Source organism: Falco peregrinus, chromosome 1 (genome assembly GCF_023634155.1).
Source record: "Falco peregrinus isolate bFalPer1 chromosome 1, bFalPer1.pri, whole genome shotgun sequence".
Classification (NCBI taxonomy): domain Eukaryota; kingdom Metazoa; phylum Chordata; class Aves; order Falconiformes; family Falconidae; genus Falco; species Falco peregrinus.
In genome coordinates, this window is record NC_073721.1 from 111,712,276 (window position 1) to 111,730,750 (window position 18,475).

Sequence of the window (18,475 nt, forward strand, 5' to 3'; positions counted from 1 at the left end):
ATGAATGGCATGAGAACATAGAGGGGAGACCACTTGTATGTCTCTCCCAGTACAAGGATTATTTTAATAACAAAACATTTTGATAGCAAAAGATGATGAAATGGTAGTCCTCAGGGCATGTAGTTAATCTGTGGAATTCCTCTCTGAGTGTGATGTGGGTATTAAGCTTTTATATAAGGTTAGTTGGAAACTGGAAGTGTCTATGTAAGAGAATCCAATGAGAATTACTAAATACATCGACATCACCACTTGCTCAGGAGATCCGTGAACTGAAAATGGTTGATGACTGGGATAATAAATGGGGAAGCACTATATGTACATGTAAATTTCCCCTGCTGAGTATGCATTTGCTTTTGGCCACTGCTCTAGGTGGTTGAACTAGATGGACCTTGGGTTTTATCCACTACAGCTACTCTTGCCCTGGAAGAGGTGGACAGGAGCTAAACAGGAAATGTAGTTCAAAGGTTTCAAAACTATACTTGTCCTTGCTTATAACATCGTGGTTCTGAGCTCTGTTACTAGGTGCATATCCTTTGGAACCACTATTTCACATATGCTAACACTGTCATGACAGGTGTAAATTTTGATTAAAAAGAAGTCAGTCTTGCAGAAGATAAGATGGTTTTGGAGTTGTATTTGAGGATAGCTGTGCTGGAAGTGGGAGTTCAGTTTCTTCCTATGGCCTTACTTTTTTTTTTTCTGTATGATCCTGCAGTGAAATCACTTGTTTGGTGCCAACTTGCTGTGTCAGAAATCCAACATAACTTCTGGATCACAACATTCCATAGGATGAGGAGAAATGAAATAGATAAAGCAAAAACGTGTGTTTGCAGCTCAGACGAAAAATAACAGGGAACTTATAAGAATGAGAAGATAAAAAATTAGAATCTTTAGCATATTAGCACAGGAAGGCATTACCAAGTAAAACACTTTCAGGGCTGTGGGACAGCCCTCCAGGCCAGACTGCTGCATAATAGCTACGCTCCCTGGAAGGCAGAGCTGAGCTGGTAGGTGGTGGGTGTAGGCACAGGCAGAGTATTTATATGCACAGCCAGCCTTGTCTGCCCAGGGAGGTTAGTGAATAGTAGGTTTGCTTATGAACTTTTGGTACTAGCTATTCTTACAAACTCCCCTTGGGAATATTTATGCTTGGCATCATTCTGATACTCAGAAAAAGACAAGCAACTGTCTCAGAGTTTGCAGAAAGGCAATGGGAAATGAAGAGGTCAGTTCTGCATTGGATGATTAATGATTGAGTGTTGCAGTGGAAAGGAAGGGGGGAAAAAAAAAAGATAATTTGGATGAGTTTTAGCCTTAGGACTCTAGTAAGAATTACAAAGACATGAGACAGCTCTCTAGCACCAGGTGGCACATTGGTTAAGTGGGGGAACCTGCCTAGCTTGAGTGTAATTAAATCTCAGCCTACCAAGTGGCCTTTGTTGAATTCAAGGTATAGGACTTGGCATCCAAAGGTCTCAGTCTGAGTGGTGACTTGGAATTTGATGCCTTAAAATTTTCATGCTTCCAAGAAATCTGTATTTTAGAGGAAATACTGGGAAAATGTTCTTGGGAGCTATATTTCGCTTCAATTTCCCTCTCCTTCCTCGTTTCTCATTTCCTTTTCTCCTGCCTTTCAGAATCACTCCTGGGTTTTTTCCATTGTGTCATTTCATTTATATTTTTTTTGTTGAGTTGTTTTATTTTTACTGTTTTTGTCTGAAAGCCTTAGTTAATCCAAAATAGCTGAGGGGAAATCCTGATCTTGCAGCACATAGGAACTGTTTGCTTTGACAATCACTGGGTGTGTTCATCTAAGCAAGAGTTTGATGGTTTCACTGATACGGAATCAAAAGTTTTTGAACATTTTAAGTTTATCCTGAATTTCTTCAAACTCATCTTTTACAGTGGATGCCTCTAAGTATTCCTTCTAAAACCTCTGCAGGGAACACTGTTTACAAAAGTTCTCTCTGTGCAATAATGTCTAGAAATGAGACTTCCTATCAAATACTGAATTAAATTATTTTTAAAATTAGATTTTTTAAGAGAAAGGAAAACTTACTGGGGACATACTTTAAAGTAGGTTCTGTATGCTGAACCAGTGTTATGATTTTTATTATTTTTGTTACGATTTTCCTTGTATAGGTGAACTGAGTCTAGATTGTAACAACTGCTATCACTTGAACCATAATTTGCAAAAATTTCTCGAGTACTTTTGTCTAGCACTCTAGTACAACTCTGTCTTTTAATAAAAGTGGTCATGCAGTGGTGTCCTACAAAGATTTGTTAGCGTAAGTTTGGGGTGAGCTATTATCAAAATTGGCAAAGCTGTTGCTGAGCTCTGCAGGCCTTTCCAGGAGTCCTGTGAAAACTATTAGGCAGGGTATTCTTTTGTGGAATACTTAATACTATATGCATCATACAATGCAAGAAGTCATTAAAAAGGTTATAAAACTTTTATTAGGAGTTTTATGGCTTTTACCCATAAGGCCAGACACCTTTGCATACTGTGATTCCAATCACAGAGACAAGATGTATAAAATGATCAAAAATGTATTTTTAAAGTCATGGTGCTAAGCTCCAGTAAGTTAGATGGCTAAGCAGCTGATTTGTGTCCCAGTCAAAGCCTTACATCTCAATTTCAGGCAAGATAAAGCTGCCTCTCGGCAGCACTGCAAGGGCATGCAGTGCCAGAATGTTAACCTGCTGCTACAGTGACAGTGGGAATTGTTTCTCGACCTCTGTATTTGGGTTTAGGGTGTAAAATTCCAAATTTGGGATGGAGAGTGAAAGAAATATTTATTATTTTTTTTCCTGTTGACTTAAAAAATTGTAGGTTTTGAAACTGGTCCAAGTCCAAAAATCTGGAAGATGGTAGCAGCAAATATGTATTAAAGGACAGTAAAGTAGTACCTAATTATATGTTAAGTATAATTTGGTTCATAATTATCCATTATAGCTATGTAATTTATATAATTCTCTTTACATAATATTGTGTAATGTGCATACATACACAAAAACATACATATATATTTATAAAAACCTATATACAATTATTAAATGCTTTGTATAAATACTACAATGCTTGTATGTACTTGATAAAGTATATGATATTCCCTTCATTATTAGAGCATTTAATAGGAATGAAATATTACTTTGGGCATTTGTATTAGAAGGTTCAAGTATTTGATATTCAGAGACCAAATACATAAAATATCCGTGAATGTTTCTAAATCTTCGCTGTGCATCCATGCATTGCTGAACACTTTTTACAGGCCCAGAGCATGGTTCTTAATGCAGCTGAAGGACATGCTAACAGAACAGCTGCAGTTGTTTGGGTAACCTTGAAAATGCTTGTACCTACAGGGCGATTGAGCTAGTTTTCTGAATCTTTTTCACAGTATAAGCAATGATGATGGTTGTTTTGAGCTGCAGAAGGATGTCTATTCAGCATATGTAGCAAAGGAATCTGTAATTATTCAGAGTAATGAAATCTCCCCACGGGTCACGATCATTTAAGAAGCCAGCTCCCTCTTGCTTCTTCCTGAGTATCTGTAGCTTTCTTTTTGCTGTGACCTGATGTCTGTATACAGCATTTTACTGTTTAAGAGACATTGCCTACTTGAAAAGTGTTTGTTAATGTAAACATTGTTCTGGAGACATGAGTGAATGCATGCCCTGCTTAAAGCCTAATAATTGACACCCTTCAACTCTGTGCTGAAACACAGGGAGAAAAAAAAAGATGTCTTTTCACACGGTATCTTGAGCATCTGGTAAAAGAGTGGTGAGAGCTGCGCTTTGAATAGCGCTCGCTGGCTTATGCCCCGTACCACTATAATGGTTTAGACCTCTGAAGGAAAGGGACATGCTGGCTTCACAGGGGCGGAGGAGGAGGAAAACATAGGAGATACTAGGACTGGAAGAATCCTCTGGGTCTGCTGGTATCTCCCTCCGTTCATCTTAGTGACACTAATCTTAATAAAGCTGGAGGATGTGGATGGTCCGTAGACTTTGTTGATCATCTCTAGTCATTTTGTATGCATTAGTGTATGAAAAGAGAAATATAAAAATTCAGATATCCACAAAAAGTAAGAGAGAAACATGTGTGCCTTTTGTTGTTTTCTTTGAGGGTTTTTGTTTTTTTTTTAAAAAAAGGATGTCTAGACAGAAAAAAAAGATTGCTGACCAAGCAGTGACTAGAATGATGGACCCTTTCCTGTGTGTATCCATCACAGAAAGGCAGAGACTGTTCCTTTGGATATGATTTCAGGAAATTGTTTGTCAAGTGCCTTTCATTTTAATCAGTATTGCAAGTACTCAGCACCTTATAGGATTGGGCTATTTATTTTCTCTGGATTTCCGTGTTTCTTGCTAGTCTATTCTTTAGCTCTTTCATCTAGCTCTTCTGAAATATATTCTCCTCCTTTCTTTCTTCTTTCTAAGCCAGAAGATTTTAAATGCTGTCTGCTCACTTGAAACCTTGGTTAAGATAGAGCAAGAACTGGTAAGATGACTCTTCCTGAAAATTCTGTGATTAGACTTTATGCTGCATATAATTTTTTTTGCCCAGTTTTACAAGACTTTTGAAAACTTCTCACTGAAGGCAGTTGGGAGGAAGGAGAAAATCCAGGTTTAAACTAGGGGATAAAAGTATAGGAGAAGTACAAAGCCTCGTTCTTCAGGGAATAAGTCAACCATTAATTTCCTGGACATATTTTAATTGTTTTTGGTTATTATTCAGTATTGATTTCTCTCTGATCAAATTTTTAGAGTGTCTCTATTTTGGTCTGTTATGTCTGTTCCTTGGTCCTAGGTGTTTGGGCTTTGACAACAGGATGTGGGATTGAAGGAAATTTTAACATTCACTTTCAGTTGGATTGTTTTTTCTTTACGTATTTGTTGTTTATCAGTTGCAGAATGACATGAACCAAACTGTGAAGAATGAAGTTGCTCTTCATATTTTCAGTGTATAGAAATCGATAAACAAAATCACTATGTTACAAAGTGAATTATACTACGATTGTTATGTATTTGTTTTCTAAGACACCTGAAAGCACACACGTTTTTTTCAGTTAATATGTCTTAATTATAGATTGCTAAAACCTATTGTGAAACAATTGGGGAAATGAATAAATGCATTAACTACAAGCATTATTTGAAAGTTTGGAATTCCAGATCCAAAAAGTGAATTTGCACTAAGTGGGAGTTGTCAGTAGAACAAACTGAAACCCAGGGACAGACAGACAAAGGGTTCTGCAGGGCTAGAATAACTCAGGGATGCTTATGTTGGCCATGATGGTTTTGGTCTGTGAACAGAGAGTTTCAGTCTCCCCGTCAGTCAAAGCCTTTCTGTGAACAACATGTTCCTGATGATAAAAACTATACCTTGAGATTATTTTTTTTCCCCATGACATTGTTTTTCTACTCAGGTTGGGGTTTTATTTTGTAACCATTTTCTATGTTGGAAGTGCAAACTATCTTAATTCATCAGCTGCTCTTGCATAATCTCTCTAGATGCCTTCTAGCTTCACAAATGTATGAATACATACATGAATGTATGAGAACAGTAAATCGTTCTCTGGAGTTTTGTTGATCTTTGTGATACCTCGTTGGGGAGAAGTTTATGCTAAATTAACTGAACCGTGAACGAAGTGTTGAAATTCTTCATGTTATTAGATTTGTTGGTGGATGGTTAATGAAACAGCCTTGTGTTCTGTCACCAGGAGCTGTTCAACAGAATCCAACAGGGCAGCACAGTGAAAGTGTGCTGAAGCCAAGTCTGCTTTGCAAAGCAAACTGGATCTGCTTTAGTAGAGAAAATTCAACAGACGTGGACAATATTAAAGTTGACTACAAATTTGTGGGGTTTACAAGTTGGAAGTGTGAAATCATTCCAAAAGGAGTGTCCATTTTGCTAATTGGGGTCTTATCCCCCAAGAGTAGAAATGTAGGGATTTTGATTGTGATATATGCTGGGATTAGAACAGAAAAATCCTCCGTAAACTTAAAGGTAAGGATGGGATCATTAAGCAATGGGTATATTAAATCTGACAGCCTGGAAAGCACAAACAAAGAATCAAGAGTTCAATTGCCAGTTGGTTAAAAGGAAGTTGTTCAGAGTTGATCACGCAACAGCAAGGCTAACAAAAGGACTGCAGATTTCCTTTTGAAATCACTGGGAGCTGGGAGTACTTAGTACCCTTCATGGGTGCTGACCAGTTTGTGGACTTTCACTTCGAGTTTCCTCTGCTGTTGTAGTGCTTGGTGCACCAGAAACATTGGTGCACCAGAAACATTAGTCCACTTAACAGCTTTTTTTGCTGATCAGTGTCAGAGCTTCTGAGCTTCTGACTTCTATACTGTTGTCAGATTTTAGACTTCCTAGGTTTTCTCATGCCCAGAAAGTGTTTGAACTGCACAAGATGTGTATATACAGTATTACTGAATTACAACTGCTTTGGTGAAGAGATGACAGTTACTGGACCTCAGTGCATGGATGCTTTCCTGCAAGATTCTCAGGAGAAGTTCATAGCAGGCTTGTCCCTTCTATGCTAATGGTTGAATTTGGTCATGTCGAATTTGGCTCCCTAATAAGTAGGCTGTTTTGCCAAGTTTCCAAGTAGTCCGGTTGTAGCTTAGAAGAAAGAAGACAGGTAGACAAGTGATAGTAGTTTTCAAATGTCGGTAAATGAGCATCTGGATAGAGTTAGCACACAGAGCCTTGAGAAAGGACATCTTATGAGATGCCATCACTAAAAGCACTGTATGCTGACCATCTCTGAATCTGGATACTTTGTACATAATTAATTAATAATACTTCTTGGGAACTAAGCAGCTGGGTGTGCTTTGTGGGTAAGGTATTAATTGATCAGTGAAGTAATTTCATTTCCTTGTCTGTCACAGACGTGCACAGTAGCTTCTTCAAAGTCAAGGTTAACCTCTCTGTAGCCTCTGCATTGCCTTCTGCCACTTCAGTGTGACAAAATAGTCACCTTTGGGAACAGCTCGGTTAACGTGAACGTAAAGTTCTGGTAGTGTCAATAGCTACTTAGCCAGTTTAATTGATATGGTGGCAAGGAATAAATTTGCTGGCAAACGACATAGGCTTATAGAAGATTTTTGGCTTTGAAGAAAAAGCAATTGTTTTTGAGACTTTAGACACAAGCTTTCTTTCTCATATTAATAATGTCCAAATTTGGTAGTCTTCAGTGCTTCTGAGTGATTCCATCAATCTGTTTTTCTTATACAGAAATAGTAACCTACCCATCAACCAGTAGAACATGTTAGCTAACTGGTAAAAAGCCAGGAGCAGTATCACTGATGAAATCACCGATAGCCTTGTACAACTGTTTCATGGTGGTTTAGGAAGAAAGGAATATGGAAAGGAAAGATATTATTTTAATTTAAAATACTGTGAACGATGTAAAACAAACAGATGTGTTTATGCTGTATTGTTCTTTCTAAGTGAAAATTATTACATTGAGCCTATCTACATTCTACTTGTGTTTTAGAATATTCGTTTAACAAGTCTTTTTGGATTCATATAAATAATACACATAATGTACACATTAGTTCAGCAGAGTAATTTCCCTGAATGTAATAACTCTGAGAGTTGTTATTTGCATTCTAGTCGTACTCAGAGGCTTATTCAGGATAGGAGCCCCATTGTGACAAATGCTACCAACTATCCAAGAACATTAGGGGAACAGGGTTTTATTCCCCTGAGAACCATATTGATTTAGCAGAATTTTTCATGAGCTTGGCTCATGTCTTTTTCACATCCTTAAGCCTCACTTCTGGGGTATTTAGGTGTGTGTCCCTGTAAATCACTTTTATATGGCCTTAAGATAATCTTACGTGTTTAGGTGGCACATTTGAGCTAATTTTAAAAAAGGCGCAAGACTGGATGTACCAAAAAACAATGGGAGGAGGCATATGTCACTGAATGGAGGCATTCAGAGTTAGAAATCATTGCTCCTGGAGCTACTGGGTGGTGTTGTTGGCACTAATGTTTTTCAGCTGGTGAGGATCTCTGTCTGGGGTTTGCTGGGCCGGGGTGGTGTGCTGCCTGTTGTAGATTGTTGTGATGCCGGCTTGGTGCCAGGATATGCACTGTCATACTTTGTAGGGAAGTAAGACTCATCAAGATTTTACTGAGATGTATACAGTATTGGTGAAGGTGGAACCTCCTTCTCCCAAGTCAAGGCCCAGGCCTGGTCTTAGAGGTTGTACATCTATGGAGGTAGTAACGGGGAACTCAGATGTCCAGCTCCCCCATTCCTGAGCAGTGTACACATGGCTTTTGCACTTATCTGAATCAGGTCACTCAGCCAACGTGAAAATTCACTTTTCTTTCTACTGGGTTTGCTTGCTTAGCAAGCCAAAAGACTCTTGCAGAAATCGGATAAGTCAGCATAAGGAGTAATAAAGAAAGGACGTCACAGAACTGATCAGGCAAGCAAAAACTCCAAATGTGAAAATCAAAGTAGAGAACAGGATACATCTAAAGACTTAAGGAAAAAGTTTGTCACCCAAATCTTTCTACAATCACTGCTTTTATATTTAATTTGCTCAAGATTATTCTGTGAAAAATATAGACTTAGCCTGCTCAAATCTACCATTATTTTTCTATTAGCATAAGAAAAAGTATCTTTGAAAGTGCCTGGAAACATGATTTTATAAGCTCTGTGTTCATTTGACTAGCACAAAGTATTTAGGCTCAGAAATTAAGAATTCTCCAAATAGTTACAGACCAACTGGATTTGGGCAACAATGTGAAACTTCATGGAAGTGGCTGAGCAAACCTAATGAGACTCTCAGAGGACAGCTGGAAGCACATTCCTCTTTAATGCTTGAGAGGGGACACAGCAGAGCCAAGAAGTCTCATGAATGCAATATGGGGGAAAGGAACAGTTTGTTATCAATCCAGAAATTGCCATCTCTTACATTCACAAGCCCAGAAGAGAGATCAGTGGCTCAGCTGAACGGCCAGATAGCCATTTTTGCTGCTTGGTGAACAGCTGCCATTGCTGAACATGGCAAGCCTACAAAAAGCACTAGAACAATGTCAGAATGATTTTTCCAGCCCGTCTGTGCAAAGTATAGATGTGACAAGTAAAGGTATCAGAAGATGCATAATCATAATTATCCTGTAACCATTTATGAGAACAGTTGTGCGAGTAAAATCCTAGTGGCCATCCTTTTGGCACTCTTGCCCAGGTAGCTGCATTAAGGCACGCAGCTGCAAGGTGGAGGATGGACCATGGGCTTGATCCTGTGATGCTGTGGGCAGGGGCAGTCGGCTGGGTATGGCAACAGCTGGGTGCTGCTTGCAGATCAGTCTTGTGAATCCAGTTCTCAGTGAATGTGAGGAGACAACAGTGTCTGGGGAGAAGGAAAGCTGAGTGTGCAAATATGGAGATTACCTTTCTGCGCAGAATTGGATTTCTGCCTAGGAATTAAATACTGCATTGTCCTTTTAACTACTTTGGTTTGTCAAAAGCTGTTTTCCCATATTGTGCATAGGTGGTGCATGTAACAGTATAACTCATAGTTCTGACTTTGCTTGGCATGTTTTATCTAGAATCTGTCACATTTCGTAGGGCAAAGAAGGTGGTACTGCTATTCATGTGTAAAGAATTAAAGGCCCCAAATGGAAGGAGATCTTGTATAAAACAGTAGTTAAAAGTCCTTCCAGAAACCTTCTTTTTTTTGCTATACATAAATTCACTTTGCAGTTGAAAACCATATTTTTTTCTTTCTCTTTTTTAACTTCCGTAACAATAGACACAAAGCTATTTGGATGCAGAGTTTCCTTTATATGTAAGAACCTGAACGTGCTTCAGAGTGCGTAACTATGCTGCAGAAAACCAGCACTTTAACACTCACTACAAAGGAGCGTATTACAGCAGTGAAGTACCAGCAAAGAGGTTACCACCTCCAGCTTTGTCACCTCCCACCAGCCAGAGATTACCACCAATTGTTGCCAGTGCTCTAATGTGGGATCATTGCCTGTTTGCTGCAAGGAAGATCAGTTAGGCTACCTCAGATAACCAATTTTTACCATTTAAACTAGCCTGATTTATATTGCTTGAAACAAATCTTGGCATGCTTACGTGAAGTGATCTGCTGCGTAAGCTGGATAAAAGTGGTAGCTTTCAGAAAACAAGGAAAGCTGGGGCAGTGCTACTAGCAGTTACCCGTGACTAGGAAAAGGATGTTTGTTCACAGCCTGACATACGCGTACACAATGATTCCTGAAGACTGCCTATCTGAATTTTTCTTGATTCCTTAGGATTTCAAAATGGAGGTCAGGTCTTTTGGCTTGTGTGTGGTGCTCACTCAGTCCTACTGTGTGGATATTATAATCTTTTCACTGTAGTGTAAAGATAGAGAAATTAGCTATAAATAGACAGAACCTGTGCATGCAATTGTCATCTTTTCAGCAAACAGTAATATTAGTTTGTCAAATTTCAGCAGCCAGAAATAATGTCAGATTGTTCCCTTTTATTTAACTACAGAAAGCTCTATAATGAACCCTCTTTTGTCTCTGTAAACCATCATTTGGTTCATCTCTAGGGACCAACCTCATAGCATAGTCAAAAGGTTACACAGATAAACAGAATTATTTGCCTCTGCATGTCATGGCAGGAACACCAAGTAGGTGAATTTATTCACTTCATTATTTAGCACTACATTAGAGTTCAGCCTAGAATCGTCAGAGCTAAAGTTTTACATAAAGAAAGTTATAATATATTGCAGTTTATGTGGCTAAGTCACAGAAGGTGATGATATAATATATACTGCAGTTGGTTTCAGTGTCTCCTTTCTCCAATTCAATGCATAATTTCCTTTTCCTTCTGGACCATGTCTTCAGAGCTATGATAACATCCAGTAAGCATTCCTATCAGTTTCCTCATTTAGAAAAAAACCACACTGTGTTTAATATTTACTTTAGGAAATATTATAGCCTCTTATTGTATTGTGCTGTTTTATATGGACTGAGCAAATCCACATGCCCAAATATGCAATTTGAATCTTCCCTGTCATATACCAAAGCAACCGAACATAGCACAGTGACGTGTTTTACCTAAAAAGATGCTGTGCATACCACTGCACATAAGATGTTCATCTGGTCATTGGAGCAAGTTCTGGAGCTGGGGATTCTCCAGTCTCCCTGAATGTCTCCACGTATTGACAGTCAAAAAAAAAAAACCAAAAAAAAAACCCAGAAAAAAACACAAAAACACACACACAAAAACCAAAACAAACAAAAAAAAAATAACAAACAAACCTCCCCAACAGCATCACTTCTGCTAGCTTGGTCAAAATTTTGTGTGATTAGAAGTGATCTCAGAGCGGAGACTGTTTTTTAGGCTGGAATAATGTGAATGTTTCAGTGCCAGCTGCCAGCACTGCCTTTGTCCACTGCAGAGTCAGCTTCAGCCAAGTTTGTTCTCATTCGTGTGTGCATCTTGGCTGAAGAATGACATTTCTGATCTGGGAAAATATAGAAAATAAGCTGAGCATCACCAGCCTATTAATGCGACCCAAATTTCCTCACAGCTGGTGGTAGACCAGTGAATACTGCTGAATGAATCCCACAGCACTGTGACAAGGGGGCACCTACCTATTCACCATGCAGTTCTCAGGTTTTCCTTGGAGACCTCCATTGAAAAACACAGAAAAAAATCTTCAGGAAGAACCCCGTCTGTTCCAAGAGTGTGACTGTTGTCTTGGGTTTATCAAAGGCTCATAAATTTAATGAAATCAGCATGGACACTTGGATGCATAATTTTTAGCTAAGGAGATCTGCAAAGACTGTATTCTGCCCTTTACTGACAGGGAATAATGATAACAGAAACATTTATTTTCATATTAATGGAAAATTACAGTCATTCACTGTTCTAGTGATTTTTGTATTGCCATGAGGAGAGGAATAGATATCAAGTGCATTCATACTGATATCTGGGACAGTGTGGGAATTAATGATGTAGTAACAGAGAAGTAAAGGTCTAGGCGTCCACATTCCCTAGCTCAGCACATCGGACTCTTCTCTCTGCTGCTGGGGTTTTTTTGTTGTCTACAGTACACATCATAAATCTCAGTTGTAATAACCATTTTCTTTATATTCACTAATGAGAGAAGAAATGGAAACAGAATGTTTTTTAGCCATGGAGTTATAGGTGCTCTTTTGTTTTCTTTAAAAGCTGATGTAATGGGCTTGATTTAACAAGTTCTAGAATTAATAGAAAAACTGTTATTCGAGACTGGTAAAATGCTATTTAAAAAAAAAAGGATTTTTTTGCTAGCAATAGTTTTTGTGCTGCATGACCAGACCCTTGAAAAACTTATTGTTCTATGTACAGAGTTTAGGAGAAATAAAAAGATATATTTGAACCTATTTCATCACAGAAATAGTTCTTACAAGACTGAAACTATTGAGCAATAGATTTGGAGGATTCTAGGGGGAAGTCTTGGTTGATGAGTCATTTTGTATTAAACGAGCAGGTGAGTTGGCCCTGGTTCACAGCAAATTTGAGATCTAGGTTTTGAAGGTTACTGCTGTATTCTCTTTTTTCCAAGTAACTTGCCTGCTTAGTTTTAATTAAACACATTCTTACAAAAGTTCTCAGTGAAGGTGTTTACAAGGAAGAATTATTCAGTGGCATGTCATGACTCTGGTTTTGGAAATTAAACATTAAAAAAAACCCCAAACCCAAAGAAACACCACCACCACCACCCTCCCAACTTTTTGGTAATAGAGTATTCTGACAGCTACAGCCGTAGTGAACTGGCAGAAGCTGAGTGTTGTGTGTACTCTTAATTATTTTGATAGAATAAGTATGTGAAAAGAACAAGGAAAGTGAGCCTGCCTTAAACAGTAGGGACATATAATTATCTACATAGACACCTAGATAGTAACTCTCACTGTTGATGACATTTGGTAATGAGAGCTGTTACTTCCAACCAAGAAGTTCAGGTTAATAAAAAGCTATGAATTGATTTGCCTTGACATAATTAAGAAATGTAAATTTTACAAGAAATGATGAAATGAATGCAGTCATTGTACAGTAGATTCTATTATTTTCATCTGGTTTTAGAAATATGAATTTTCTATGAATTTTATACAAGTATTTCTTAATGGGATTTGCAAAGTTACATTATTTTCCTGTGTATGAATATATACTGACTGTATTTCTGCTCCAAAATGTTGGGATGTACTAAACAAGCCATTTCTGTAAAGTCTTAGTGATGTAAGTGACTTTAGCTTAACCTAAAGAAAGAAATAAAGAAAAAAATAATCACTTCCATCAACAATTTTGAGTGTGACAAGGCAGTGGAAAGTGACAGAAGGTGGTTTAAGACAATTTAATTATAGGGGGGAAAAAACAAATGCTCAACTTATACTGAGCTAATTGAAGAAAAGAAAGCCAAAGAAAACTTTAAAGAAAAAAAAATCCAAACACACCACACATACACTCCTCCTGCCCCCAGTTTTAGTTCAGTGCTATGATTGTTGTCTTGTGTATTTTGAGTGTTCCTAGTGCAATCTGGACAACACAGACAATATAAGAATTTGTAATCAAATTGAATATGGAGAACACGTTGGCTGCTGTCATTCACAGCAATGGGCAACTACCTCTGTTCTATACTTTACAGGTATTGTCTGTTAATCCGATTATTTTTGAACTGTGTCTGATATTGCAGATGGTATACTGTTGCAATTGCATGTAACAATTAAATTGACATTTCAGGCTTGGCTGCTTGGCAAGGTTTTTTTGTTTTGTGGTGGTTTTTTTGGGGTTTTTGTTTTTTGCTTTGAAATGTCTGTCTGATAATAGATAGTCCGTATGCAACTGTGTTGAGTGCTGGTAGATATTGCTTGCTTCTCAGGCTCCTGTAGCTATCAGCTGGAGATATATCACACTTTTTCCATGGGGGCTGGGTCAGTTGCTAGAAATGAAAGTGAAGCTATTTGTCCTTTTTCTTTTTCATTTTGTTTTGCAGCAGTGTCATGGATTTTGTTAAGATTTATGGGAGGCTGCCTAGACTAAGCAACTGATATTGGAAGCAGCAGAAGTCACTCTCTACTCAGTTCTTTTGAATTAGAGCCATCTATTACCTCTCTACAGTAAGTTTAATAACTGCCATAATTTTCCACTACAGATTCTTATAAAAGGCATGTTATTTTTTAAGAGAAATACATTTTCTTCTACCTGGATCTGAAAAATTTATTAGCAAAACCTTCCATTAAATGAAGGAAGAGTTTCCTTTATTTTGCACAAGCTCTTTCCTAATCTTTCAGGTAATTAACTATAATTATACTGCTATGTAATTACAGTGTTTAGATTCTAAATATTCTGAATTCTAACTTCATGCAGCAGTTACTGTAGCTTTTCAGTAGGTGACTGTTCTGCGGTGCAGTGCAGTCCTGAGATAGTGCTCTGTGTTGTAGCCACCTTTTGGGGCACATTTGTTGAAATGTAGAGAGAATTATTGTTTAAAATGAATGTTCATTTTGTCCTAAGCATACTTCCTTCACAATCTTTCAGCTTTATTGCTTCTTTTATTAGCAGCTTTGCAATTTACTTAGTCCTGGACAAGGGCTTTTTTGGACTGTAGGTATGGATTTATTTTGTTTTTTATTAACAAACCTAATGCTATTACTCTTACACAAGTATAGGCTTATTTATGGGGAGAGGCTCTGCCCCACATGCATTTTGTAGCTGCCACCCTAGCTGGACAGACCTTTTCAGGACAATTAAAATAACTGGTTAACATAAGAGCTTTGCAATTGGTTATACAACCTCTGTCATAATGGTTCATTTTATAAAACCATCCTGAGAGGTGCTCACCCACCCTTGCCAGCTGAACTTTCCTAGTCTGCCAGACTGAACTGATCTGATATTTTCACATCAACATATTTTGTGTGTATTTCCTGGTATATCAGACTGTGAGCTTCAGAATACACTGGAAGCTTCCCAGGAATCACAAGAGAGATCACAAGGGCAGGGCAATGTTTCTCATGGTGCTTCAGTACATTTGCTGTTCCAACTAAAATCAAGTGGAAAATGACAACTTTGTCCAGAATTCTTAACCTTCCAATTTAATTTTAATTGCTGTTTATCTGTTAGATTATTTTGTGTAATCTGCAGGATGGTACCTGGTGGAAATGCAGCAACTGCTGCATCTGTTTCCTTCAGGTATGCAGAATAATTCCTATGTCCCTAATATAGCTCTCCCAGCTCAGCTTTTACTGGCACATTTCAGATAATGAAATGTTATTTGTCTGAAATGTATGCTTGAATTATTTATGGAAGAGAAAAAATATCATTTAAATACTTTCCTCCAATTTCTAGATAGAATTAAAATATTCTTCCTTGTTATATGAGGACTGGAGAATAGAAGGACTGTAAACATGCCATTAGAAAATGAATTCTAGTCCACATTCATCTCCTTTGTCACTGACACAAAGGTGAAAGAAGCTAGCTTTGTATGAGGGCAGAAGTTCTCAGCTGAGGTCTGACAGCCTATCTGTATTTCTGCTGTCCTGAAGTCCAGGTGGAAACAGAGCAGCCCGTGGTTGGTTCATAGTCCTTTAAAGGGACATTACTATCTGCCGTAATGAAGAAGAGTTCCCAGGCCAGTCTGTGTTGGGTCTGAAGTGAATATGAAATGGGGAAAACAATGAAACAACCTTCACAGATTCCCCATTCTCTTTCTCCAATAGCTTATTAATAAAACATAAAAACTGTAGAAGTCATCATCTTGCTATAGTCAGTTCTGTTTTCACCATATATTCCTTTGGACAGGAACTGTGTCACAGAGTGTGTCTGCAGCACAAAATCATCCCAAAGGGCAGAGGCTGCCTAAGGCTGGGTGTGGGACAGCAGCACTCACAGCCCCAAAGAGCTTCTACTAATCCAATTAATTTATTCCTTCAGTCAAATAGCTGTTATATTCTGTTGTATGTAGTTTGGCAGTAAAACATATAAGCAAGTTTACTATAGCATTTCAGCCTAGGGTAGAAAGCTGTTTGCTGGCACTGAAGTGTCCTAAACCTCCCATGCAGCAGATGACAGTTGAGTTGGTTTTCCTCATCTTGTCCTTGGCTCTGCAAAATGTGAATGTATCAGCAAGTAAAGAGTTTGGCCAGCATGCAGGGAACGTGCCTGGACAATCCGACACAGTTACATATGTGATATATGTGGTGTAGGTGTGAAAACACAGCATTTGCATCCATTGCAGCAGCAGTCCTGGGCCGCGTCCCTTCTTCCCATGCCTACAAGGCTTTTGACTTAACTAGTGCTGTGCTTTGCCCTGTGCCACTTTGCTTCCAGACAGTTATCTTTCATAAATTAAAAGTCAGATACACGTACGATCCTTTGTGAGTTTAAATCTTGTTGCTGCTGTGTTAATTTTGGACTAGATATGCCTAGGGCATATTTACTGAACATCACTCATCTGAACAAAATGCTGTAGTGGTTATGCATGTGATAGTGGAAGTGAGCCTTTAAGGAAGATGTTGCTGACTCGTAGACCTGTCAGATAAAAGCAGTATTCAGAGAGGACGCTATAGCTGACCTGTTTGCCAACTCGAATACAAAGTTCTTTCAGTAGAACTGTGCAGACTGAATGTATTTACTGAAAAGGAAGGCAGAGTATTTTATGGAGAAAGAAATACAGAGCTTTGAAGTCTGGAGACAGACAAGCTTCAAGTTACTTATGGGATCTCTGATAAAACTATTGCTCAGCAAAATGAGGAGTTTGTTTGGAGGACTCTATATTTTTCAGTTTGTCGTTTAATCTAATTGTAAGTTCTACAAATTGTGAGTAAAACATATTAGTACATGGGACAACTGGACATGCATCACAGGGACTGTTAGGTCTAAGCCCAATCATCTCTGCTGTGTTTTGGAGAAAATAGTGCCTTGGCCAAAGAAGCAAGAGAACTGGAATCTGAGCTGCTGGTAGGGCTGAAATGAGAGAATAAACATCTCTTCAAACACAAAATCTTATGGACAATGCCTAAAATTTGCTTAGATGGTTGGGCCTTCCTACAAAAGCTGTGTTGCAACAGATTAATCAATGCAGACAAGCATCTAGGTATCTTTCTTCTTTTTGCTATGGAGACAAATCAGCTCCTTTATAACAGCTTCTGATGTTTCAGACAGCTGAAGATTATAACAGGATGAAATACTTCTCTGTATTTAATTATCATGTTTTTAATTTGAATTTGTCAGGAGACTGGTTGAGTAGTCTGCAAAATTGTCAGGCAAAGGAATCATCTAAAAATAAAATGTTAGCAAGATATTCAGTCTGTTTAAGATGGAGCTCATATAGTTTTAGGATGAATTGAGCTCATTATAAAATAAAGCAAAGATGAATTTGGGATATGGCCGCATTTCAAAGTTATTTTAAATAAGCCTAAATCCTGACTGTGGAGACTTTGTCTCATTCTTTCTATGGTACCAGGTGTTCTCCAGAGCGCCACAATGAAAGGGAATGACATGAGAAGAGATGTGTGATAGAAAGCAGGCATAGAGCTGGCTGCTAGCAGGAATCAACCGGTCTCATTCACTCAACATTAATGTGCAGCTTTTTTTTTTTTCTTTAATTAGAAGCGTCAAATGTAGTCTCCATAGAAAGAGAAGTGCATACTTCAGTGGAGCTGGGTCACAGGAATCAGTTGGCTGGGTGTGTGATTCAGGCCAGGAAGGTTTTGCAATGCAAGCTGCAAAGGGGGCCGTGCCTGGGGGAAGGGACGTTGTGGGAACGAGGAATAGCTGGCAAAGAGATGGATTCAGTGTAAGACCATTCAGTTTTGAGACAGCTGTGTTTTTAAGGTAATGGGAGATTTCCTCAAACAAAAATCTACTTTCAAGGAGTGTGGACATGATTCTGTATAAATATTTTTCTAGACATACCATCAAAGGAAAGAAAAAAGGCGAGAGAAAATGTACATGTTGCTACTAGAAAAAACCCACACTTTTCTGATAACAATAATTTCTAACAAAATCTCGCAGTGTAAAAAATTGTGAAGTGTTGTAACTAATTTCTTGCCACTTGTTTTAAGTTTCATCCACCACCAGAGTACAAAATTTGTTTAGACATTGTAAATAATGTTTAAAAAAGGAACAAAATTACATAGATTTAACATAGCATGGTTTAAAATATTGAAGTCCTGCTCAGCCTAGTTGTTAATCATTATCTTAGTAGAGAAACCTTTCAAAGTTGCTTTTGAATTACTATATCTGGAAATAGAATTCTTATCTGAGTTTTATTTGTACCATTTCAATTTCTACTCTGAGACCCATTATTTACTAATTCCTCATAATTAGCAACATAAGCCTTATTCTCTAACAATCTATAAAATAATAGTCTTTTAGTTAAACAGAATCCAGCTTCAACAGAAAATTTTGTATGCTGTGTGATAGTACCTGTTTGTTGTGCCTTGTTATTTTATTTAGTCTTG

At 38.0% G+C, this 18,475-nt stretch overlaps 1 protein-coding gene across 3 annotated transcripts in view; it reads right to left on the bottom strand.

Annotated features, from left to right (window-relative positions):
* LIPC (lipase C, hepatic type) overlaps positions 1–18,475 on the bottom strand; it is a 63,660-nt gene that overhangs the window by 26,291 nt on the left and 18,894 nt on the right. The window contains exon 1 of one of the 3 annotated variants that reach the window (XM_005234183.4): positions 11,087–11,165. The exons of the other annotated variants lie outside the window; for them this stretch is intronic. Within the exon in view, the coding sequence (XP_005234240.2) occupies positions 11,087–11,117 (31 nt within the window). The 5' untranslated portion in view covers positions 11,118–11,165. Of the gene's footprint in view, positions 1–11,086; positions 11,166–18,475 lie in introns of those variants that run through there. 3 annotated transcript variants of the gene reach the window in all.